Source organism: Myotis nattereri, assembly GCF_964212035.1.
Source record: "Myotis nattereri genome assembly, chromosome: 8".
Taxonomy (NCBI): domain Eukaryota; kingdom Metazoa; phylum Chordata; class Mammalia; order Chiroptera; family Vespertilionidae; genus Myotis; species Myotis nattereri.
The window spans coordinates 31,435,029-31,460,865 of NC_138083.1; the positions used below are offsets into that span (position 1 = coordinate 31,435,029).

Sequence of the window (25,837 nt, forward strand, 5' to 3'; positions counted from 1 at the left end):
GGGGATGCTGGGAGCTGTGCTGGCGCCGTCGATCAGCGCAGGGCTGGGTGGACCTACCCGGCTGACGCTGGTGAGCGAACCGCCCGAGGCCCTTTGCGGTGCTGGCAGGAGGAGGGGGGCCCCGCGGGGTTAGGGACCCGGTGGAGTGAGGCTGGACGAGGAGTGGCCGCAAGTCCGGGAGGTTTCGTTTTGGATATGGGGCGCGGCCCCAGATGCGCCTTTGGGGGCGGGGAGTGGGGTGAGACGCTCCGTGCTGCGCGCTAGGGGACCTTCCGTCTCCGGCTGGGGCGACTGAGCTGGAACTGTGGTTTCTCTTTTGAAGGAGGTGGGATTATTTATTCTGGGCCAGACAACTAACGAAGAGGGAGGCGGCTGCAGTCGAGCACCCCGGGGTTTATTTGGGTCGTGCACACGAGTTCAGCCAGGCATCCCCTGGGGTGGGGTTGGGGCGCGGATCCGGCCGTATAGCTCCCCGCGTCTTTCTAGCAAGGGCACCCCTACCTGGGTCCTGCGTGTCCGAGTGGTTGTGGGAACCTAGGATGGATCGTGAGTATGAAGAATTGGGTTTTTGTTTGCTTGCTTTGGTGGGGCTGAGTGTGGCTCAGGTAGTGACGGGGTGGGGACGGGGTTGGGGTGGAAATCTCAGGACCCGCAGTGCTTAGGTTTGTGGGGGTGGTGGTGGTGGTGAGCTTCCTTGGACAGAATACACCTCCTAGGCCCTAGGGGGGTCGCGGGGAGTGCTTGGGTCTGGAGTTCTGGGGCTTTAGGGTGGGGGAGGTGTGGGCCCAGGACAAACATCTGGTGCTGGTGGGTAGCACCCGACCTTGACCTCGTTTAGGCAGTTTTTTGAGTGGGGATGAGCTGCTTCAGGGGCACCTGTTGTCCCGGGGCTTGTCATGGGGCAGGGGCTCCTCTGCTCTGTGGCAAAGACCCCGGTTTGGCTGTAAATGCCCGCGGCCGGTTTTACTGATTCTCCCTCTCCTTGTCTGCTTTTCTCTCACGTGTTGGGGTCAAACCTCTGGATTAGGGTTTAGGGAATTAACCTCTGGATTCGGGCTTAGGGAATGTAGGTAGGGTGGGAACTTCTGAGGGCTGTTGACGGACTATCCAAATCACTTCTGGCATCTGGTGAGGCCTAGCTATCAGGACTTAAACTTTCATTTTATTTTTATTTTTGGTAAGGACAGATTTTAAACCTGCCCAGTACGTGAACCCCATGAACCTATCGCCAGATCCAGCATTTATTAATTCACTGCTAATCTTTGCATCTCCTCAACCCTATGTGTGAATACACTTTGAGACTAGTCACACCCCACAGGGCTTGGCCACTACTCACCTTACCACTGACAGCTGGCTAAGGACACGGGACTCCACATGAGCAAGATTCATAACTCTGCCTCAGTTTATCACAAGACCTAACTCATGGGGCCTTTGGGAGGTAAAAATTGTACAGAGCCTGGTATACAGTAAGAGTTTTTAGTAATTGTTAAATATTACTAATGATATTACAGCTTGAGGCCCAAAGACACCGAAGGGTTCAAACAGGTCTGCCTAAGATGTGCTACTTTGGCATGTGAATTATTTTGAGGTGAAGGCAGTTGAGACCCTGCGGGCTCACAAGAAACTTTTACCTCTCCCTTAAAGAATTTAAACTTGGGACCTTGTCTCTTCGGAGTTATCACCAGAAATAACTTTTTATGACCTATGGAGCAGGCAGAAGTGTGATTACTGAACATCTGCTCTTTATCGGACTGCAAATGACCTTCCTCCCTCTGAAGCCCCGTGATGCCTTACCTCATCCTAAGCTCAGAGTGCCATACGAACCTCATTTTCCTTTCTGTCTCTGAACCTCAGCTGTGTGGGTGTGGGTGTGGGTGTCTCTGACTCGCGCCTGTATTCGGGGTTTCCATATGTCCGTATGTAATTAGTTTTAGTTATTTTCTCTTATTGATCGAATCTGCCCCTCTAGATTTAATTATTAGGCCAGCCAGACCGACCTAGAAAGGCAGAGGAACGTTTCTTCCTCCCACAGTGCGAAAGAGATTCCTAATTCATAGCAGCCCGTCAGGGCAGGCTGTGTTCTGATGCCCATTGTTGACGCTGCCCCCAGCGTCTGTCTATGTCCTTCTCTGGCAGGTCTGAGGCTTTTTTTTTAAAGGAACAGGAGCACCCCTTATTTCAGACTTGGCGATTTCTAGCCTGGTATCTGGGGCTGAGAGACAGTCCTGAGGTTCACAGTTCCTGTTTTATCTTCAGGTCCACATTCTCATATCCGTGCTGCCCAGAGAGGATTGCATAGAGAAAATGGGCTCCTGGCAGCCCCGTTAAGGTGGGCACCACACACTGTTCACGTTCTTAGGGTGTTTTCTTTGCTCCAAACTGTGGGTGAATTTCCTCTGCTCATTCTGACATCTTGAGTCCTGCAATGTCCCATTGGAGGCTTTTTGGTTCTTGTGAGGGCTGCACTTTTAAAAAATATATATATATATATATATTTTATTGATTTTTTTTTTACAGAGAGGAAGGGAGAGGGATAGAGAGTTAGAAACATCGAAGAGAGAGAAGCATCGATCAGCTGCCTCCTGCACACCCCCTACTGGGGATGTGCCTGCAACCAAGGTACATGCCCTTGACCGGAATCGAACCTGGGACCCTTCAGTCCCCAGGCCAATGCTCTATCCAGTGAGCCAAAGCAGCTAGGGCAGGGCTGCACGTTTTTATACTCTTGTGTGGCTCCTGATGAAGCCATAAAAAGGCTTATTGGTTTGAGTGGCTAAGTTTCTACATGTCAAGATCTGTTGATGATGATGGATCTTTTTAAAGTATATATGTTTTTTGATTTCAGAGAGGATGGGAGGAGAGAAATAGAACATCAAGAATGAGAGAGAATCATTGATTGGCTGCCTCCTACACACCCCAACTGGGGATCAAGCCTGAAACCCAGGATATGCCCTGACCAGGAATCAAAGCATGACCTCCTGTTTCATACGTCGACACTTAACCACTGAGCCATGCCAGTCTGGCGATGATGAATCTTTTGAATTGGAAAAACTTATAAATTGGAAAAAAAGACATATATGTATATTTTTATTTTTTATTTTTATTTTTTATTTATTTATTTTATTTTTTTAGAGAGCTCTCATATCATTATGCTGGCGAGTCATTATAGTCCCCCATTCTGTATATCTGATTTGGAAGCCCTTGCTTTTAAGTGCACTTTTAAATGGTTTAATCTAATTGGAATGTTCTTCATAGTAGCCACTGTAATTTTTTTAGGTTATAATTTCCTTGAGGGTTGGCAGCAGTTTGGTAGGACCTTGGCCGAAAATGGAGTTTGGCTTACATTTCTTTTTGGCCGTATTTTGAAGCTTCTAATCCAATAGTTACCAAGATAAGGTCTTAAGACATAAAATTTTTAGATTGTCTTTAATAGGATTTTGCCAGTTTTTTTCTTTCCTTTCTCTTCTTACATGCAGAATGATTGTACTTATAATGTCCTGATTTTTAAAATAATATCTATAAACATCTGAAGGTATTTGCTCACTGGGCATTATTTTAGGGAATGGCGACGAAAAGGGGCTTTGGAATGAAAATTTTGGGTTCTAGGCTTGGCTTTGACACTGGGTCGCTGTGTGATCTTAAGACAAGTAAACGGACCTCTTATGCCTTAGTTACCGCCTCTGTGAGATGGGAAGGATAGAAGTGTCTACCTCTTGGCTGTGTTGTGGAGATTCATAGAACTCTGCGCTTAGTACAGTACCTGTTTCATAAATACTAACTATAAATACTAGCGTTCGTGGGAGGAAGAGGGCTGTATTTACCCGCTTAGGCTAAGTTGTACTGCAGTAACACATGACTCCCAAATCTCAGTGACCACAATCTCACCTTAAACCTAGTCTGATCCCTCCTCCTGTGTAGGTCGGCTCAGCACCGTGACCTTTTATAGTAGAAGGACGGCCACTCCTTGGGAACATGCTGCTCTCAGAACATGAGAGATGGTTGAATCATGCAATGCTTAGAAGTGGCATGTCACTTTCTCTCACTTTTCATTGTCTAAGGCAAGACCTGATGTCACGGGCAGGAAGTACAGTCCTTTTAGAGAGAAGCAAATAATTGGGAACAGTCATCAAATCTACCACAAAGGACTGTTTTATTCTAATCACTAGGAGTAGCGAAACTCCTGAGATGCGTTTCTTCTTATTAGAAGCTCGAATACTAGTAAAGAGAGTCATAGACATAGAAAAATTGCAAGAGGGTGTGATTAAGGTGAGATGCCCAGATTGGACAGAAGCGTGAGTGACCATCTCTACCTGTGTTGTTAGGGGATGAATCAAAAGGGCTTCTTAGAGGAGCCCTGGCTAGTCTCAGAAGGGAACTTGGCAACAGCAGAACTGCAGTCACTTGGACTGAGATTCTGGACAGGGTGTCTGAGTTGCTTCTGAAGGTGGGATAGCTCCTAACATCACCTGCCTCCTTGGGACCACGTGGGTGGAGGACTTCGGATTGGGCCCATCAGGAGACACCCATGCACATCACAGATAAGGCCTTGTGGCGTACATGTGCAGAAAAGAAGGTGTGTGTGTGGGAGGGTATCTGTACAGAGTCGCTGTGAGGACTTGGAGCTCTACCTAAAGTAAGAAGGACTTAGTTTAGACACCCCCCCCCCCCCCAAGAGTACTGGGACGTAGGGGATGGAACACATCAGAACAGCAGGAGCCGAGTTCTGAATGCCCCAGTTGGTCTGGAGGGAGACATTCCACAGGCATTATGCTATGTCTTCTCTCTGACTGAGGCTCCAAGTGGCAGAGATTGTATAGAACACATGGAGCTTGACTCTGAGGTGTGGGGGCGGGAGGGAATTGCCAGTTTTGTCACATAAGGGAGAGTGGCAGGGAACAGACTTGAGAGCTGGAAAGGAATGAGGTAAAAAAAAAATCTAAGGAGCCGGGCCAGCGTGGCTCTGTGGTTGAGCATCGACCTGTGAACCAGGAGGTCAAAGTTCTGATTCCTGGGCGGGGCACATGCCTGGGCTCTGTCCCCAGTGGGGGGCGTGCAGGAGGCAGCCGATCAATGATGCTCTCTCATCATTGATGTTCCTATCTCTCTGAAATAAATAAAAATATATTTTTGGGGGGAAAAAATCCAAGGAACGCCCCCCCATGGACTGAGACTCCATACTTGTTGAATGAGGAGGATGTGAGAGGACAGGACCCCCGGGAGGAGGCGTGGGCTTAGGGCCTCCATTAAAGATCCTGGCAACGTCGCATTTCTTCTCCATCCCACAGGTCCTGGTTCATGGAAACAAGAGGGGCGCTTACAAGTAAGGTTCAGAGAAGTCCCTTCAGGCTGTGGAGCTCGATCCAGCGATGAAATGGCTTCTACCTGGACTTGCGGTAGAATTCCACGGCAAACACGGGGCTGATTCTGGGGCCCTGACATTGCCTGACCCTCTGCCTGGGGAGGGCAGGACAGGGAAGAGAGTTTGCCTTTGGCGAGCAGGGCGGCTGTGCAGACCATGAAGACATTGACTCAGAGTCATAAGGCAAAAGGTGAGCGTTGTTGGGAGCGTGGAGATGAAGAGGGAGAGCAAGGCTCCGGGTTTAGCTGAGCTCTGGTGGCCTCGGCTGAGTAAAGGGACGGCTTCCCCCATCACGAGGCTTAGAGGAGCTACTCTGGGAGCATCAGGGGAGGCCTGCTTTCTCACAGCTGCTTTTTCTTCCCCGAGGTTTGCCTTCTAATGATACTGACCGGCTCCAGAAAACGGAGGGAAAGCCTGAAATACTGGTGAGTTTGGATTATTGGTTTTTTTTTAGTTTAGTTTTTTTTTTTTTTAAATGAAATGCTGGCTCGTTTTTCAGAGCATAGGCATATTGTGTATTCTCTTTATTGGGAAGGGAACAGGCAATCAACAAGTCACTTTATAATGATTCCTGCATTTGTGTGTTTTATTTCCCTTTATTTTATTTTCAAGATTAATAGTTAGTGTCCAGGAAACTTTAAAGCATAAGAGATATATTTTTAAAAATTGCTTTAAATTCCTACCTGAGGATATGTTTCTCATAGTTTTTTTGTTTTTTTTTTAGAGAAAGGGAGAGAGAGGGAGAGGGAGAGGGAGAGGGAGAGGGAGAGAGAGAGAGAGAGAGAGAGAGAGAGAGAGAGAGAGAGAGAGAGAGAGAGAAATACTGATGTGAGAGAGAAACATCGATTGGTTGCCTCCTGTACATATCCCAACTAGAGACTGAACCTGTAGCCTAGGTGTGTGCCCTGACCGGAATGGAATCTGCCACCTTGTGGTGTTCAGGACGACACTCCAACCAACTGAGCTACTGGCCAGGACAACATAAGAGATGTTTTTGAAAAACTGAGATTATTAAAAATTGTAAATGTACTATTAACTTTCACGTTACATCCACACTACCTAACGATAATATCTTTTGCACTCGACATCTTTTACTATTGAAATTTTGAACATACATAGAAGTAGAGAGCATAGTAATAATAGGGCCTCAGGTGCCATCACATAGCTTCAGTAGTCATCCACAATGGCCAGTTTTGTTTAATTTCTACCCTTCTCATGTCTCTCACTGGATTACTTTTGATAAATTTCAGACATTTCGTAACCAATGTCTCTATAATTTTTAAAAATAACGGTAAGAGGGTAGTGGTGGTGGTGATTCTATTTATTCCAGAGCGAGGAACTATGGCTTAAAGGGGTTTGTGATTTGCGCATGGCCATACCATCAGTTGATAGTGGAGCCAGGATTTGAACTTGGTTTTCTCTGACTCTCAAGCTCTGCAGCTTCCAGTATGTTGTATTTTGAACTCTTTCTGCGACATAAATCCCCGTCTAATAACATGGGAGCATATTTTCCAGCCCTAGGAAATGGGCCTGGATTATTTGATGAATGACTCATATAGAGTGCTCTCTGTAGTTAACGGTGCTTCACCCCTACTCCACTTCTCCTTCTTCCATCTTCTTTCCTTTAAATTTGATGTATTCTTTCATGTGAATGGTGCATGTGCAATTCTATAAGCCAAATTAATAAGTTTATAAGTAGACTGTCCTTATCTTCAAGGAGCATTCAAGTTCTTTGGAAAAATAATGTATAAAAAAAAGAAATGATGACAATAATTAGTAATTTTTACAATAACAGTTGAGATGGTTACATAACTGCTAGCCTAAAGCTTTCAAACCAATGTGCAGCCGCTCACAGTTTATTGACAGTCAGCTCACAGGACACATGAGCGCTTTTGGAATGCTGGTGTGAGGATCTCCACAGACACTCTCCCCAGTGAAACAACCGAAGTGATTTAAAAAACTCCACCATTAAACCCAACAATGTAAAGTCTCTGACAATTGTCCTAAGGCCGCATAGCAAGTGGAGAAACATTTAATCAGGAAAATCTGTGTTTTAGCCCTGGCCGGGTAGCTCAGTTGGATAGCACATCATCCCGAAATGCCAAGGTTTCCAGTTCGATCCCCAGTCAGGGCATATACAAGAGTGAACCAATGAGTGCATAAATAAGCGGAACAACTAATCGATGTTTCTCTCTCAAATCAATACTTTTTTTAAAAAAAAAAAAAAAGAAGAGAAAATCTAAGTCTCAATGAAAACAGCAAATCTGTGGCACTTGTCGCACCCACAGTCTGCTCCGTCTGCCCACCCTTCAGCTCACCATAGTGGGAGCTCTGCTCCAAGTGGGTACAGCAAGACGGTGGGGCTCTTTCTCCTCCCAGTTCCCAGTCTGGGACTGTACTTTTTCCCTGGGGAGACAAGCCACCAGCACTTCTCTTTCCCTCCGGATCAGTGTTGCAGGCGAGGGGCAGAGAGGTCTGGGGTTTTCTTTCTCCACCAGCCCCTGCTGGTGGGATAGAAGCTCTGTCCCAGGCCAAGGAGGTCAAGAATCAGTAAGGACCCTATTGCCTTCTCCCCTTCCTCAGCGGGCAGAGATTCTGTGCCAGGAGAGGCAAGCTGAGAAGAAAGGAGCTTCCACCCCCACAGTCCCCCATCCCCCAGGGCACCACTCTCAGAGCAGGAATGTCACTCTGAGAGAAGTGGCTGCCAGTTCTGCTCCCAGCGCTAAGCACTGGTGCAGAGACCCTGCCCAGGGGGAGCGGCAGGTTGGAAGAACAAAGGCCAGTGCAGCACTCCTTACGGCACTGGCTTTATTTGGAACAGAGCATAAGGATGTTGAAACCTAAGAGTGCTCTTGAGAACAACGGAGATTTTTGTGGTGAGCAGTTAAGAGGCAGCTTCAAGATCCATGATAGCAACAAGCAAAATGGCAAATCAGCTAAAAGTTTAAGGGAGAGAACCAGGGAAAGAGAGAGCTGAGAAGAGCTCTGGTGGAGCCTCAAATACTGGCCTTAAAACTATCCCTGTAGCCCAGTTGGCATGGCTCAGTGGTTGAGCGTGGACCTATGATCCAGGAGGTCACGGTTCGATTCCTGGTCAGGGCACATGCCTGGGTTGTGGGCTTGATCCCCAATGGGGGATGTGCAGGAGGCAGCTGATCAGTGATTCTCTCTGATCATTGATCTTTCTATCTCTCTCTCCTTTCATCTCTGAAATCAGTAAAAATGTATTTAAAAAAAAAACTACCCCTGTAAAAGGGACAGGGCCTGACTTTAATTGGGTCAACCTTATTCTCTAAGACGTTGTTGAAAAAGGTAATCAGGTAGCTATTGGTGGAGGCTAGCTGGGTGTGATACCATTTCAGGCAGGCCGAGAGACACAAGAGAATCCTGCTAAAAAGACTGTCATTTCGGGAGGGGGAGGGTCAGGGTGTGCATGTCCAAGGCTTCATCTGCTGACAAACCACAGTTTCAGGGACAATAGCCTTTCCTGAACTAGTCCACATCAGTCAGAAAACATGAACAAGTGACCACAGCAGCCGCCTGGGGAGGAAGCAGGGTTGGTATCCAGAGTTGCTACAGACTTTTACTAAAATGTCCAGTATTCAACAAAAAATTATATAGGTAGGGAGAGAGGCATGAGGAGAAAGAAAGAATACATTCACACGAGAATGAGAGAAAGTGTGAATAAATTTTCCTGATATGTAAAATGAAAACAACTTTTCAGTTCTGTGTTAAATTATAATCTCCTCTTGGATTGTAAATTTATTCTCCTCTTACTGGTTATGAGTTGTTTGTTGGACACAGAGTTCCTTTTGAAGACGTTTTTAATTGAATTTTTTAGAGAGAGGGAGGGAGAGGGAGAAAGAGAGAAAAATTGATGTGGGAGCTACCTCCTGCATGCCTCCTAGATGGAGCCTGTAATCCGGGCATGTGCCCTGACTGGGAATAGAACTGGCAACCTTTTGGTGCACTGCACAACGGCCCAACCAACTGAGCCTCTTCGGCTGGGCACAAAGTTACTTTTAAATGGGAGTTTTCCAGCCCATGCTGAACTCTTCCACCTCAGAATTCTTCCATAATGAATCCCCAAGGTCACCTTTCTGAATTCTGCTTCATGTTTCAAATTGATTCACAAATCATTTCTCCAAAAAAAATTGTAAGTGTCCAAAAAGGAGGTATACAACTGTTGTTGTATACCTCAGTTATGCTACCCTCAGATTTTTAAAAAATATATATTTTTATTGATTTCAGAGAGGAAAGGAGAGAGAGAGAGAGAAAGAGAATGAATCATCAATGATGAGAGAGAATCATTGATCAGCTGCCTGCTGCGTGCGCTACACTGGGGATTGAGCCCATAACCTGGGCATATGCCCCGACTGGGAATTGAATGAACCGTGACCTCTTGGTTCATAGGTCAATACTCAACCACTGAACCACGCCAATTGGACACTACCCCCAGATTTTAACACACAGCCGTAGTAATGGCTAGAAGAATTTGATATGGAGAACTGTGTACCCTGAAAAGAGTTAGACCAACTCTTACATATCAAGACTCTCCAGGGCCACTAGATAGCCTCCTCGCACGGGGAAAATGGACGGTGACTTGCTGTTCATTAATTGTTGCTTGTTTATAGGTACCAGTTACATTCAGGGACGTGGCTGTGGTCTTCACACAGGCAGAATGGAAGCTCCTGAGCTCTAAGCAGAGGATCCTGTACAAAGAAGTGATGCTGGAGAATTACAGGAACCTGCTTTCGTTGGGTGAGGCTATGGTCTTTCCTTCATTAATGCAGTAGAGATTTATGGGCCACCTATCCTGTTCCAGAAAAATCCTAGACACTTAGAACAAACACATTAGTCAATGAAATAGTAACCCCTGCCCATGGGGGCTTTTTCTAGTGTATGGAGACAGACAACAAATAGCTTCGTATACAGCAGTGGTTCTCAACCTTCCTAATGCCACGACCCTTTAATACAGTTCCTCATGTTGTGGTGACCACCAACCATAAAATTATTTTCATTGCTACTTCATAACTGGAATTTTGCTACTGTTATGAATCGTAATGTAAATATATCTGATATGCAGGATGTATTTTCATTGTTACAAATTGAACATAATTAAAGCATGGTGATTAATCACAAAAACAATATGTAATTATATATGTGTTTTCTGATGGTCTTAGGCGACCCCTGTTAAAGGGTTGTTCGACCCACAGGTGGAGAACCGCTGATATACAGGGATGTTATGTTAGAAAGGGATAAGCACTACCTAGTAAGAAAATAATAATAAAATGAAGCAGGATAAAGGAGCATTGAGTGTGACAGGGTGGCTGGCTGAATTTTGAAATCAGTTATTTGAAGTCAGCGAGGAGGGAACATTTGACCAAAGACAGAAAGTGGTGAGGGAGTTAGAACTCTGGCTCTCCAGGGCAAGGGCATTTCAGGTGCAGACTTATTTGGTGCTAAGACCTTAAGGAAGGGATATGCCTGTGGGTAGAAGGAATTGAGACTGGAAGCACAGTTAGCAAGGGGGAGAGTGGTGAGAAATGCCTTCTGCGACAGAAGTTGAAATTAAATGTCAGAGTTTGTATGGCGTTTGAGTTTCATAAGCCAGATTATTTCTTTTATTTAAAAACATACATTTATTCTTTAAGTCTAGGTTGATAAATACTTTTGATTGTAATGTTATTCTGATTCAGGGGTCAGCCACTTTTTCTACAAAGGGCCAGATCGTGACTATTTTAGGTTTTGTGGGTGATATGGTCTCTAACCACTCACCTCTCTGCCCTAGTAGTGCTAAAGTAGCCACAGATGATGTGTAAATGAGTATGACTGTGTTCCAATAAGACTTTATTTTTGGACATTGAATTTTGAATTTCATGTAATTTTTATATATCATGAACTATTACTCTTTTGACTTGTTTTCAACTCTTTAAAAACTTAAAAGCCATTCTTAGCTTGTAGACCGTACAAAAACAGAGGGCAGGATGGTGGTTTTAGGCTGTAGTTCCTCCCCCGCCCCCCCATTTGTTCTAGATCAGCGCTGTGTAGTAGAAATATAATGTGAGCCACATGGATGATTTTAGATTTCCTAGTAACCACCTTTAGAAAAGTAGACATAAATGGGTAAAATTAATAATCTTACTTATTAACCCGATATATCAAAATATTATTTCAACATGTATTCAGTATAAAAATTATTTCACTTTTTGGTAATAAGTGTTCAAAATCTGGTGTGTACTTGATGCTCAGAGCACATCTCAGTTCAGACTCGCCACACTGCAGGTGCTCAGTAAACGTGCATGGCTAGCGGCTGCCGTACTGGATCATGCAGTTCTGGGTATTTCCATATTTCCAGATAAAGCATCCGGAGAGTCACAGTTTTGGAAACACAAGCTAGTTTCAGGCCGGAGTTTCTTCAGGAGTTTGCTCAGATGGCCTGGCTTTTTCCATGGTCTCAGTTAATCAGATTTTATTTGTTCCATTTGCATCTTCTTTGATATGCTTTGATCTGGTTCCATCTGGTTTGTGCTCTGTCTATTTAAGTTGGATTCATCCATTTCAGTCTGGTTTTGTGTGTTTTGATTTGGCCTTAGCTATTCAACCAAACTAGATTTTATTTTGATTTTGATTTTTCTCTGATCATATTTTTCTCTTTCTCTATGTTAATACATTGGTGGGTTCAGAGGAAAATGTTGAAATGACCTGGTTCAAATTAGGCTCGATAAGGAAAAACTGGATTTCCTGAAATTGTTTCCTTTATCTTGCTCGACACCACAGCATTCTGCAGTTCCCTAGCCTCTTACACCCCTCTTTTTGGTTTTCTCTCTTGCTTTTCTTTGGATTAGTGTCACATGCTTTTTTTTTTTTTTTTGTCATCTATATTCAAACTCTTAAACAATTTGTGAACTTTAATGATTTTGCTCATCACGTATTATGATGAACCCATTTTCTCTGTCACTGTCTCACCTGTGCTTTTCTGTTTGATTACAAGAATATGTTTATTCTCAAACTTATCAAAAATTGAGGTCATACTCTTTTCCCTTCTAAACTCATCTCTTCTCTAATTCTTCACATATTCATGTTCCAGTATCTCTTCTTTGAGGGTACTGTTAGAAATAAGTGAGCCAATTTCCCTTGAAATAATCTAAAGCTTTCATAGGTGAGATATTTCAGTTAGTATAGGCTAGGTGATAACAACACAGAACTTCAGCAAATATTCATTTCTTATACCTCTTATGTACAGTTCAGGTAGGAGTTTACTAATAGCTTTACTGGGGTTCTGCAATCCAGGCAAAAGAACCAGTCTTTGTCGGGGTCATGGGATTCTTAAAGAAGAGGAGAAAAATGGAATGAAGAAACCACACGGTGGCTCTTAAAATGTGTTTGAGCCCATTCTGGGTGGTTCAGTTGTTGGGTGTCCCGACCTATGAACCAAGAGGACACCAGTTTGATTCCTGGTCAGAGCACATGCCTGGGTTGCTGGCTCGATCCTCGGTAGGGGGCGTGCAGGAGGCAGCCGATCAAACATCTCTCATCACTGATGTTTCTATCTCTCTCTCCCTCTTCCTTCCTCTCTGAAATCAATAAAAACATATTTAAAAAAATATGTTAGAAAGTAGCACTAACTTTCCACCCATCTCCCATTGGCCTAAGCAAATCCCATTAGCCAGTCATTGTAACGGGATTGGTTTGGGCACAAGGTGCCAAAATCCTGAAATCGTGGATCATGTATTCCTTGTCCACTGCAGAATCCATAATATTTAGTAGAGAACCCAGCACTTAAAATTTCTAATAAGTATGTGTTTGTGGGTGGACAACCTGAGATTCAGATTTATTTCATATGCAGTCTCTTTAAGCCCTGTTTCATGTACATACTCCCGTGTTTGGAAGCCCTCCAGATCAAGTGACTTTTTATGTTTATCCGTTTTTTTGTTTTCTGTGATAAGAAAAGTCATGAAGGAGATTTTCATGTCGGTCATAGAGCCTATTGCCTCCAAGTACAACAGAATTGTGAACAGCATATCAATGTGAGTGTCGATGGCTTAGATGGCTTACTAGAAAGAAATGTCTGACAGTGTTGAAGCTGTTTACAAAACTGGATGCTTACCTGAGAGGCTCCTAGTCTGAGTGACATGCAGAGGATGTTTCTGGTGTGGTTTTACTGGATTGTAATAGAAAGTGGAATGTTTAGAAATGGAATATAGAGGAATTATTGGTGGAAAACGAGTTTTGTTGTACATTTATTATCAATAGTAGGTGTGGCAGGAAGATACTCTTTGTCCTAAGACAAGGCGGAACAGCCAGCTGCCCACTTAGGGCTTCTCTAACTGAACACTCTTTCTCCGGCAGAATCAAAGCCAGAAACAGACTCCTGTTCCTCTTGCCTTCTGGCCTTCTCCCATCAGCCTCTCCTCAGCCAACATGTGCTTCCGATCTTCTTGGACTTACGTGACTTCCATCCAGGGGATTCTGGCCCAGGGCCTCAGGAACAGAAATGTTCTTCTCAAAGCTGCTGGAGTGAAAACACAAAAGGTCAAGAGAGAGAAGGTGGCTTCAGATCCTTGTCTGTGAGGACAGAGGAGAGAGAAACCTCAGGCGCTGTTCCCAGCCCACCCCGAAGACAATCAGCAAGTCCTAGAGAAGGCAACACAGTGGGAGAAATAGAGCCCAAGCCAGCCCAGAGGGTACGCCCTGTGCAAACAGACAGAGGAGCGGAGTTAGGAACCCTGAGATCCGGAGTAGGCAGCTGTAATGAGCATGAGCTAGACTGTAGTCTGAAATCACACTTTGCTGTACACCAGGTGACCCTCTCAGAAGAGAAGCCCTATGTTTGCAGGGAGTGTGGGCGAGGCTTTAACAATAAGTCCAACCTCAATAGACACCATCGGACGCACTCAATGGAGAAGCCTTATGTGTGTGGTGAGTGTGGCCGAGGCTTTAGCCTGATGGCAATCCTTGTTCATCACCAGAGGACACACTCAGGAGAGAAGCCATATGTGTGCAAGGAGTGTGGGCGAGGCTTTAGCAAGAAGTCCAATCTGAACAGACACACAGAAACCCATTCGGAAGAGAAGCCTTATTTGTGCAGGGAGTGTGGGCAGAGCTTTAGGAATAATTCAGTCCTCATTAGACATCAGTGGATTCACTCTGGGGAGAAGCCCTATGTGTGCCCGGAGTGTGGACGGGGATTTGCTTACAAGTCCACCCTCAGAAAACACCAGAGGACTCATTCAGGAGAGAAGCCCTACATATGTCAGGAGTGTGGGCATGGCTTCAGCGAGAAGTCATCTTTCATCAGACACCAGAGGACACACTCGGGGGAGAAACCCTTTGTGTGCCTGGAGTGTGGACGAGGATTTGGTGATAAGTCAACCCTCAGAAAACACCAGAGGACACACTCGGGAGAGAAGCCTTACGCGTGCAGTGAGTGTGGCCGAAGCTTTACCCAGAAGTCATTCCTCCTTATTCACCAAGGGACACACTCAGGAGAGAAGCATGTTTGCAGGGAGTGTGGGCGAAGCTTTAGCTACAAGTCAAATCTCATCAGACACCAGAAGACACACTCAGACGTGAAGCCTTATATATGTAGGGAGTGTGGGCGAGGCTTTTTCTATAAGTCGGACCTCATCATACATGAAAGGACGCACTCCGGGGAGAAGCCTTATGTGTGCAGTGAGTGTGGTCGAAGCTTTAGCCAGAAGTCATTCCTCGTTATTCACCAGGGGACACACTCAGGGAAGAAGCATGTTTGCAGGGACTGTGGGCGAAGCTTTAGCTACAGGTCAAATCTCATCACACACCAGAGGAAACACTTGGCAAAAAGCATGTTTCCAGGGATCACGGACAAGACCCAGCAATCAGTCAAATCTCATCTTACACCAGAGAGACACCTGGGGTCTGTGTGTGTGGAGTGAGTGTACCTTCAGGGAGGTGCTGACTCTCATCGGGCACTGAGGACACATTCAGCAGAGGAGCCTAAGTGTGGGTAACTCTAGCCACACTTAAGTGGGAGGCGTGTGTGCGGGGACTGTGGATGAGGCGGTAGCAATAAGTCAGCGTTTATCGAATATCCAGTGGCAGGCAGGCAGGCAGGCACAAGGTGGCACACTCGGAGAGGAGCAGCGTGTTTGTAGGGACTGTGGGCAAAACCCTTGTGATCAGCCAGCCTTCTTCTCATGCCATAGAGAGATCCTTACGTGGGGGTACGTGGAGCTCTGCCCAGATAACCTCATCAGGGCCAACACCCCTGCAGCTCCGGATAACGGCTGCTGATGCTGCAGAGACGAAGTCTTTCCTAGGACCTGCTCTCAGCCACAGGGAACTGCACCTTCCTAAGGGCTGGCTCCTGGCCAATGGCTGACTGCTATGGGGAGACAAAACCTCAACCGTGGACTCAGTTGTGTCCAAAGGGTCATCCTGGATTGAGAGATGCCCATCAGATCTCAGTTGTGAGCACATTGCAGGTCAGCTTCTTCCTCTGCCCAGTCCAGCCCTCGTTCACCAATAAACCACTTAATTCTCCATCGCCCTGTCTCTCCAGGGACTCCACTCTAAGACATCTTAAGTGTACAAGGAGCGTGGACATGGCTGTGGCCATAGTCACCCCTCACAAACCTCAGCGTTTGCATAGAAACTGTGTGTGGGCAGAATGGGCATGGATTTAGGAAAAGTGCGTCTCAGGATGCATCAGAGAACAGCTATATTGTGGGAAGCTTTATATAGGCGGGGAAGGAGTCTGTAAGATGCTTGAGCAATCAGTTATATTAGTTACACCTCGTCTTGCACCAGAGGTCAGTCTGAGAGAAGATCTGTGTGGGCAGGTTTTGTGGGTGAAGCCTTATCCGGGTGCTCCTCAACAGACTAAGAGGACATTCTTGACACCACAAACCACTACCTCACCTTTGAAGGGGTTTCACAAGTCTTGACCCCCGCCCCCCCCATTCTCTGTATGAGAGTGAAGATGGCACTAGCCACTAAATAGACATGGTTTTCTCCCAGTTTTTGTAATCAGATGGAGTAAAAAAGTAAAGAGTTTTACTTAAGTAACCTAAGAATGACAACTTGCTTTATTTTCATACACCAGTTCCTTCCCATGTTTTGTCCTTTTGTTACAGTAAAATGATAAGCTCACGCGGCACACCTTAGGCTCTCATCCATCTGGAAAGGAATTCACATTCGCAGCCTAGATTTCCTGCGTGAATTCAACCCTTGAGAGAAAATAAGTCCAAATAAATCTGAGGTTATCTGAGCCTTTGCGTGGGGAGGATGATCGGGGTTCTGGAAACATGCCAGCTGAGGGGAGAACTTCCCAGGTCTCCAAGGCCTGGATTTCTTCTTCTAACTGATCACTCCCTTTGGCTTTTGTGAAGGCTCCTTCCCTGGGTTTTCTCCTTTCTAATCTCTACTCGGGTCTCTGCTGATCCCCATCAAACCATCACTGGTCCTTAATGGTCTGTTCACATTCTGCATTTTCAGGGATTCTGTAAGTATACTCCCTATGCAGCCTTCCATAGTCTAAGCTCAGGTCCTTTAACCATGCCCTGTTCTCCAGTCATGAATGAATGCTTTGGGCCTCTTAGCTACTCATAGGTCTAAAAACCCCTAAATACAGCTTCAAGGCCATGTCCCCGCAGCCCTCCAAGGGTCTTGCTAATGACACCCCACATCATCCTTTTACTAGCTGGTCCAAGACAGCCTAGCCATACACCACCATTGTCTTTTCAGCCCAAGGACCTGGCCCTTTGGCCACACCCTTTCCTAGTCCCCCTCCCTCAGGGCCCAAATTGCTCAGTTTGACAACTCTACACTCCCTGGCTCTGATTTCTATGTCCTGGGCCCATAACTGTTCATTCTAGAAGGAGGGTCTGCCTAGACTCCAGCAAATTTGCTTGCTTCGTTGGGGTTTACCAGGTCACAAATTGGACATCAGGCTTTGAAAAGCAAAAGCACAGAGTGGTTTTAACCCCCCATCAAAGGAGGGGGCAGTAGAAGAGTCTGAAGGAGTCACTGGCTCCAAGGCCTCTGCTCACTCCCTCAGCCGTGCGCTCAGCTCTGCAGTGGGTCCTGGGTCAGCTCTGGTGAGGGGAAGGTGTCCGCATGGGGGTGTTCCCCTAGTGTTCCTTTCCCAGAACTACCCCTATCACATCAACTCTGAGCTTCTGGTCAGAACTAGAAGCCACAGAGGGAAGAATGTATTTGGCTCTGTCATCTCTAGGGTTTGCATTCCCGATGAGCTCAAGGCCCTTCCTCCATGTCCTGCTATTGGGAGAGAACAATGCAAACAAGAAAACCAGCACCTTCCTTTAAAAAAAAGAGTATATCCTGTTCATTAATTTTAATCTGGACATCATTTTGGAGAATAGCCAAGCATTCAACTGACCTTTAATTAAAGAAAATTACTTGGGATAGGTTGAAACATGACATTAGGATCCTCAAAAAAAGGAAACAAGATTCCTAGAGTTCCATCCACCAGTGTTCTGAAGAGGATATAAACACCCCTTCTCCAGCTGAGGAGTGGAAAATCTCACAAAGCCAGGTGCCCTGGGGACAGGCTTTGCCCTCATCTGCTGCTGATGTAGACAGACCACAGGGCGGGTCCCAGCTTACCCTGCTCACCAGCTTGAAGGAGGAGCTGGTTCAGCAGAATCCTCACTGCTGCTGGCCATCTGTTCCCCTTTTCCTGACCCCTCACTTCCTTTGGGAACTAGGTTATTTTTTTGTCAGGGAGGAAGAGAGCTTAATGTGAATTTTAATGCCATTTACAGTAGTTTTTATCTGACCCGCCTCTTTGCAGTGTCTGTTCCAATCATCTAGAGCAGTGATGGCGAACCTATGACACGCGTGTCAGAGGTGACACGCTAACTCATTTTTTTGGTTGATTTTTCTTTGTTAAATGGCATTTAAATATATAAAATAAATATCAAAAATATAAGTCTTTGTTTTAAATATGGTTGCAAATATAAAAAAATTTCTATATGTGACACGGCACCAGAGCTAAGTTAGGGTTTTTCAAAATGCTGGCACACCGAGCTCAAAAGGTTCGCCATCGCTGATCTAGAGTGATAGCAGGCCTGTACCTTTCCCTGTGCCTAGTAGACACTGCCATTAACAGAGGCTTACTTGTCTTTTTTTAAAAAAATATATTTTTTATTCAGAGAGGAAGGGAGAGGAAGAGAGAGATAGTAACATCAGTGATGAGACAGAATCATTGATCAACTGCCTTCTGCACGCCACCTACTGGGGACTGAGCCCACAACCCAGGCATGTGCCCTTGATGAGAATTGAACCTGGGCCCCTTCAGTCCACAGGCCGATGCTCTATCCACTGAGCCAGACCGGCTAGGGCAAGGCTTACTCGTCTTTTGAGAGAGGGGCCCAAGCTGTGAAAACCTTAGTGTAAATAAATTTGGTAATATTGGAGGTATGCCTGAAAACACTTCAGATCAGGTTTTCTGCCGAACAGGGGTGAAAATCTGGAAGAGATGATACAGGGAAACAGAAAAATTAAGAGAAAGAGAAGGCACGAAGGACAGCACTGAGACTAGGATAAATTTGGAAGTCAGAAGTGTTGCCATTGCCCAGACAAAAGTTACAGGACGACTATGGTGATGGTAATGTGGACTAAAAGAGAAGACAGGCATCATAGGGTTTGTTTTGGAAGTCCTTGGTGTTGCAGCTTTCCAACAGGAGAAATACTTGCAAAAGATAAAAGTTCTCATCACTCCAAGAATCCAAGCAGAAAGCCAACATCATCTTATCTGTGCTTATCATAAGAACTAGAGGCCCGGTGCATGAAATTTGTGCATGTGGGTGGTGGTGCTGGGTCCCTCAGCCTGACCTGCACCCTCTCCAATCTGGGAGACCTCAGGGGATGTCCTGCTGACGGCTTACTGGAGGGTCGGTTGAACTGGCTTTCCTCTTTCCCCATCTAGGTCTTGCATTGTGCTGACCTGTGTGGTAGAATATGTGTGTGTGTGGAATGGTGCCACTTATTAATATATTGTCTCAGCTCTACATTCGCCTCTTGTAGCCTGATCTGTGAAAACGGATCTGGGCCCTTGAAGTCCTTTTCCTTTGTCAGCTGGCATGAGGTTTATCAGTAGTGGTCTCTGGAGCAAATTAGGAAGGAAGGAGGTTCTTTCCTGGCTGAGTTCACCCGGGTCCCGGGAGTGCCCTTTCCCCCACTCCTCGACCAGACCGGCGCAGTTTCTTCATGCTGAATGCCTGCAGGACACGGCTTTCTCCACGGATTGGCCACCCTTTGTTTTCTTCAGCTCTCCACTCGGGCAGTGGTGGGTTAGCCGGGAGCCCAACCAGCAGGTCACTGCTCCTGCACCTTCTCTTCATCTCCATGGGCATAAGTCTAGGGCTGGACTGGCTTTCTGGCAAGCAGCCAGACTTTCATCATGTGCCGAGTCCCAGAACTCCCCTCCCTGGTTGCTACTCCCCAGACCCTCTCTTCAGCTCTGTGTGCATGCACACCAGGGTCCTGGCAGTTACCTTTAGCTGCCCCAGCTCAAGCTGTGCACAGAAGTACCCTAGGTTCTTTAGGCTTCCCAGTCTCCATTTCTGGCAGCGCCTATAGCAGTGATCTGACTGTCTTTGCTCACCTGCCCATCAGCCTCAGCTGGCTTGTGCCTCATAGGTTTGTTTGATGCAGCTCTTCAGATGCAGACACTGCGTGGTCCAGGTTTTGTATCAACATCAACATCTTGGTTCTCTGTCCACATCCAGCTCCCTCTGTGTACCTGCCTACCATGTTTGGCTGGCCTGCATTCCAGACAGTTACTCCTACATGCCAGCTCTGGCGTGTGCAACCCCCCACCCCTACCCCCACTTCTACCATCAGTGGGCTGCAACCACTCCTCCAGCGAGGGCTGATCCCCAGTCTTTGGGAGGGAACTCTCCTCTGTGTATCCTTCTTTAGAACTCTACCCAGCTGAGTTTTCTTTCAATATTTATAGTTACTCGCCTATCTTTGTATAATATATACTTTAAAAATCTTCATCCAAGGATATGTACTACTGATCTTAGAGGGGAAGAGAGAGAGAGAGAAACATCAGTGTATGAGAAAAATATTGGTTGCCCCCACTACGCGCCCCAACCAGAGATTGAACATGCAAACTAGGTATGTGCCCTGAGCAGGAATCTAACTAGCAACCTTTTCAGTGCATAGGACGATGGTCCAACCAATTGAGCCATACTGCCCAGTGCTGTACAGTGGGGCCTTGACTTACGAGTTTAATTTGTTCCGAGACCGAGCTCGTTAGGGCGCTCGTTAACTCAAATTACTCTATCAACTCAATGCACAAAATCAGCCGAGAGACAGCTGGTATCTCAAAAAGCTCGTTAGTCGGGACACTTGTAAGTCAACGCCCCACCGTATAATAATTCTTTCTGTTCGATTTCCTATTTAAATTACTGTGTGGTTTATGTCTCCTCATTTTACCCAAACTAATACAGATGTGAATTGTGTATGTAGTTCAAAGACATGAACTTTTGATGGCATTTATTCAAAGAAACAATGCTAGTCAAAGTTATTACTGATACTAGCTGGGGCTCTGGGCCTGAACCCAAACACAGAAATCTAACGGTCTAGGCCTGGGGATAGCCAATCATAGCCTGAAGGCCGATCGAGCCTGTTTTTGTAAGGCTTACGAACTAAGAATGGTTTCTGCATTTTAAATAGCTGAAAATAATCAAAAGGAGAATAATATTTTGTGACACATATCTGTGTCCATAAATAGTTTTACTGTAACACAGGCACACATTTGTTATGTATTGTTTATAGCTACTTTCATGCTACAACGGTTGAGTTGAGTAATTGAATCAGAGACCATATGGCCCATAAACTCTAAAATACTATCTGACCCTCAACAGAAAAAGTTTGCTGATCCTTGATCTAGACCAGCAATTTTCAATCAGTGTGCCACAAGAATTTTTAAAACATGCAATTCCCGACTATTTAGTCAGGGGCACCGACCTCTTTTCCCTTAGATTGTCAATAAGAAAATGACAACAGCTAACAGAACAATAGCTATCCAGTGTGAATGAATAAAAAATATACCTATTTTTTTGTCAGGTTGGTAAAAAATACATTTTTTGTTTGCCGAAGAAATTTTAGTTTATGTGGTGCCATGAGATGAAAAAGGTTGAAAATTGCTGATCTAGACTGAACCTTGGGAACACTTTATCAAAGGCCAAATGAATAGCCTACTTAACCCCATGCTCTGGAATTCATGACCTCTTTTTTCTTATTTGTAGATATCAACAAGCTGATTCTAAAATTTATATGAAATCACAAGGGACCTGGAATGCCAAAACAATCTTGTGAAAGAAAAATAAATTAAGAGGACTCACATTTTCTGATTTCAAAACTTACTACAAAGCAATGGTACTGACATAAGGATAGACATACAGATCAATGGAGTAGAATTGAGAAGTCGGAAGTAAAACCATGTGTCTTTGGTCAACTGATTTTCCACAAGGGTGCCAAGACCAGTCAGTGGGCAAAGAATAGGTTTTTCAACAAATGATGCTGGGGCAACTGGATATTTACCTGCAAAAGAATAAAGTTTAACCCTTACCGTATGCCATACATACAAATTAACTAAAAATGTATCAAAGATCCAAATGTAAGAAGCTAAAACTATAAAACTCTTAGAAGAAAGCATAGGACCAAATCCTTATGATCTTGAACCTGGCAACGATTCTTAGATACGCCACCAAGAGCATGAGCAAGAAAAACAACAACAACAAAAAAGGTAATAGATAAATTGGACTTTATCACAATTAAAAACTAAGGTGAAAAGACAATCCATAGAATTAGAGAAAATGTTTATAAATCATATATCTGATGTGGGACTTATATCTAGAATACATAAAGAACTCTTAACTCAATAAGAAAAGACAATCCAAGGATGACATACAAATGGGCAGTAAGTACATGAAAAGATGCTAAACATCATTAGTCATCAGGGAAATGCAAATCAAAACCACAATGAGATAGATACCAGTTCACACACCTTACGATGGTCAATCCAAGTCACATAACAAGTGCTGACGAAGAAGTGGAGACATCAGAACCCTCATATGCTACTGGTGGGAGTATAAAACAGTGCGGCCACTTTGGAAAGCAGTGTGGCAGGGCTTTTATATCTGCCCACCTCCCATTTTTGAACTGTGGTCACTAAATGAGTGTCCATGTTTTTCTTCCATCGGATGGGAATGGAGGGCAGTGACTCTTGATCAGGGAGCACCGCCGCAGCAGATCAGAGGAGCAGGAACCGGAGCCTGGGCTGAGTTCATAAAAAGCAGGATCTGGACAGTGGCTCCAGATGGAGGAGCCAGAGGAACCTGTGGACAGTGGGCAGTCACTGCCCCCGGTTTACATCTACAGTCCCGAGTATGTCAGCATGTGCGATTCCCTGGCCAAAGTCCCCAAACGGGCCAGTATGGTACATTCTTTGATTGAAGCATATGCACTGCATAAGCAAATGAGGATAGTTAAGCCCAAAGTGGCCTCCATGGAGGAGATGGCCACCTTCCACACCGATGCCTATCTGCAGCACCTCCAGATGGTCAGCCGAGAGGGAGATGACGATCATCCGGACTCAACGGAGTATGGCCTGGGCTATGACTGTCCAGCTACCGAAGGGATATTTGACTATGCGGCAGCTGTGGGAGGGGCTACGATCACAGCTGCCCAGTGCCTGATTGATGGAATGTGCAAAGTAGCCATTAACTGGTCCGGAGGGTGGCATCACGCAAAGAAAGACGAAGCATCTGGGTTTTGTTATCTCAATGATGTTGTCCTGGGAATATTACGATTGCGACGGAAATTTGACCGTGTTCTCTATGTGGATTTGGATCTGCACCATGGAGATGGTGTAGAAGATGCCTTCAGTTTCACCTCCAAAGTCATGACCGTGTCCCTGCACAAATTCTCCCCGGGATTTTTCCCAGGAACAGGTGATGTGTCTGATGTTGGCCTAGGGAAGGGACGGTACTACAGCGTGAATGTGCCCATTCAAGATGGCATACAGGATGAGAGGTATTACCACATCTGTGAAAGTGTACTAAAGGAGGTGTACATGGCCTTTAACCCCAAAGCCGTGGTCTTACAGCTGGGAGCTGATACAATAGCTGGGGATCCGATGTGCTCCTTTAACATGACTCCGGTGGGAATTGGCAGGTGCCTTAAGTACATCCTTCAGTGGCAATTGGCAACGCTCGTTTTGGGAGGAGGAGGCTATCACCTTGCCAACACAGCTCGATGCTGGACATACTTGACTGGGGTCATCCTCGGGAAAACACTGTCCTCTGAGATCCCAGATCATGAGTTTTTCACAGCATATGGTCCTGATTATGTGCTGGAAATCACGCCAAGCTGCCGGCCAGACCGCAATGAGCCCCACCGAGTCCAGCAGATCCTCAGCTACATCAGAGGGAACCTGAAGCATGTGGTCTAGTGAACCAAAAGGGATCAGGTTTCCAGCGCCAAAGAGCAGTGCCTATAATGAAGGCAGCATGTTCATGCGAGCCGTGTGTGGAATTTGTGACTTCAGGGGAAATTTGGAAGAAATTAATTCTTGAAAATTTCCAAGGAGCACCAAGTGGCTGCTGGCCTCCTGGGGTGAGGCAGGGAGGCACCCCGGAGGCTCAACTAGCCCTAGAGGAAGAGTGAGATTTTCAACATTAAAAGTGTTTATTTTTTAAACAAACATAAGTACCATTTTTAATCTTGGAATATTATTTTTAAGCAAGTTGGGGAGGGGGTATTTTTATTTTCTTAAAGGAAACAGATCAGAAACTACTAGAAAGCATGGATGTGCAGAGGGTTAGGGGGGATCTGAGAGGTAGGGTTTGGGCGTCAGGACCACCCAGGTCATTACCTGGTACTATATTCCTTGGTGAAGGGAAATGATAGTAGATTGGGAGGTAGGAAGAAGTCCACCTCTGTTGTTTTTAGGATCATTGATCTATTTTTAAAAAATATATTTGTATTGATATTTAGAGAGAGAGGAAGGGCGAGGGAGAGAGAGATAGGAGCATCAATGAGAGAGAAGCATCAGTTGGCTGCCTCCTGCACGCCTCATACTGGGGATCTAGCCCAAAACCTGGGCATGTGTCCTGACGGAATCAAATCAACGACTTCTTGGTGCATGGGATGATGCTCAACCAACTGAGCCACACCAGTTGTGTTTTTCTGAAAACCTAAAAAAAGAGAAAAGAAAAAACAGTCTGGTAGTTCCTCAAACAATTAAACTGAGTTACCATATGACCCAACAGTTCACTCCTAGGTATATGCACAAGAGAAATGAAAGCATAAGTCAACATGAAAACTTGCACACAAATGTTTAAATGCAGCATCATTCATAATAGCCAAAGGGCGGAAACTGCCACATGTCTATCAACTAATGAATGGGTAAACAAAAATGTTATATCCATACAATGAAATACTATCCAGCCATAAAAAAGAGATGAAGTACTAATATGTGCCATAACATGGATGAGCTTGGAAAACATGATGCTAAGTGAAAGAAGGCAGTCACCAAAGACCAGGTATTACATGAGTTCCTTTGTAAGGAATGTCTGGAATGGCCTTCATTCAGGTCTTTGTTCACATGCACACTTCAGAGAGGCTTTCCCAGAGCATCTAACCGAAGTTACAACCCATCACTCTCAACCCCCCTACCCTACTTTATTTAGTTTTCCTATCACTGATGTTACTCTTTATACCTATTCATGTGGTTTACTGTCTGTCTTTCTCACCAGAACATAAAGTCCTTCAAGGAAGGGACTTTGTATCTCACTGACAGTGAGATGTTAGTAAGTACGAAATAATTTAAGATGCATGCATGAGTGATATGTTAGGAGGCAGGGTACCTTGGAAGCAGCTGAGGAACTAGGTGGCACTATATTCCTGTTCTTGCCACCTTGAGCAAGATATCTCTCTGAGCCTCCATCTCTTGTCCTCCACATGTTGACAAAAATGGGACAGAACATACCTTTTAGGGTGTGAGAATTAAATTACAAAGCCCTGGCTGGTGTGGCTCAGTTGGTTGAACATCGACCCATACACTGAACGAATGCTGGATCGATTCCCCGTCAGGGCACATACCCAGGTTTCGGGTTCAATCCCTGGTTGCGTACGGGAGGCAACTGATTGATGGATGTTTCTCTCTCACGTTGATGTTTCTCTCCCTCTCCCTTTCTCTCTAAAAAAATCAATAAAAACACATTAAAATTACAAAACCCTGCGTTAGAAACTTTCCTTGCTGGGTTTTGGGGAACAACGAGACTGGTATGGCTGGGGGATGACGAATGAGGGGAATGTTGAAGATGAGGCTGGAGAGGGATGCAGGGCTGGATTTTATTCTGCGTGTGCTGGGAAGTTACTGGGAAGTGGAGAGCAGGGCAATGGCACCATCTGATATAATCCCACTACATTATGGAAGGATCCCTCTGGCTGTGA

The 25,837-nt window shown here is 45.4% G+C and overlaps 2 protein-coding genes across 7 annotated transcripts; both read left to right on the forward strand.

The window, feature by feature from the left end:
- Positions 1-24,076, forward strand: ZNF343 (zinc finger protein 343). Of its 6 annotated transcripts, none has more exons than XR_013996298.1 (6): positions 25-70; positions 5,286-5,549; positions 5,726-5,784; positions 9,994-10,120; positions 13,712-15,343; positions 21,625-22,256. XR_013996298.1 is itself a non-coding variant. In XM_081096791.1 (6 exons), the coding sequence occupies exons 2-6, from the start codon at positions 5,516-5,518 to the stop codon at positions 21,654-21,656; spliced, it is 822 nt and encodes a 273-aa protein (XP_080952917.1). In that variant the 5' UTR covers positions 25-70; positions 5,286-5,515; the 3' UTR covers positions 21,657-22,256. The 6 variants fall into 6 exon arrangements, 5 of the variants coding, with proteins under 5 accessions (XP_080952918.1, XP_080952917.1, XP_080952916.1 ...); XM_081096791.1 differs by having other exon boundaries at positions 13,712-14,281; XM_081096792.1 differs by lacking the exon at positions 13,712-15,343 and having other exon boundaries at positions 1-70; positions 21,625-24,076.
- LOC308523118 (histone deacetylase 8-like) lies at positions 21,632-25,392 on the forward strand. The gene has a single exon (XM_081096796.1). It carries the CDS (start codon positions 22,698-22,700, stop codon positions 23,829-23,831), a length of 1,134 nt encoding a protein of 377 aa, XP_080952922.1. The 5' UTR covers positions 21,632-22,697; the 3' UTR covers positions 23,832-25,392.
- Positions 25,393-25,837: the final 445 nt, after the last annotated feature.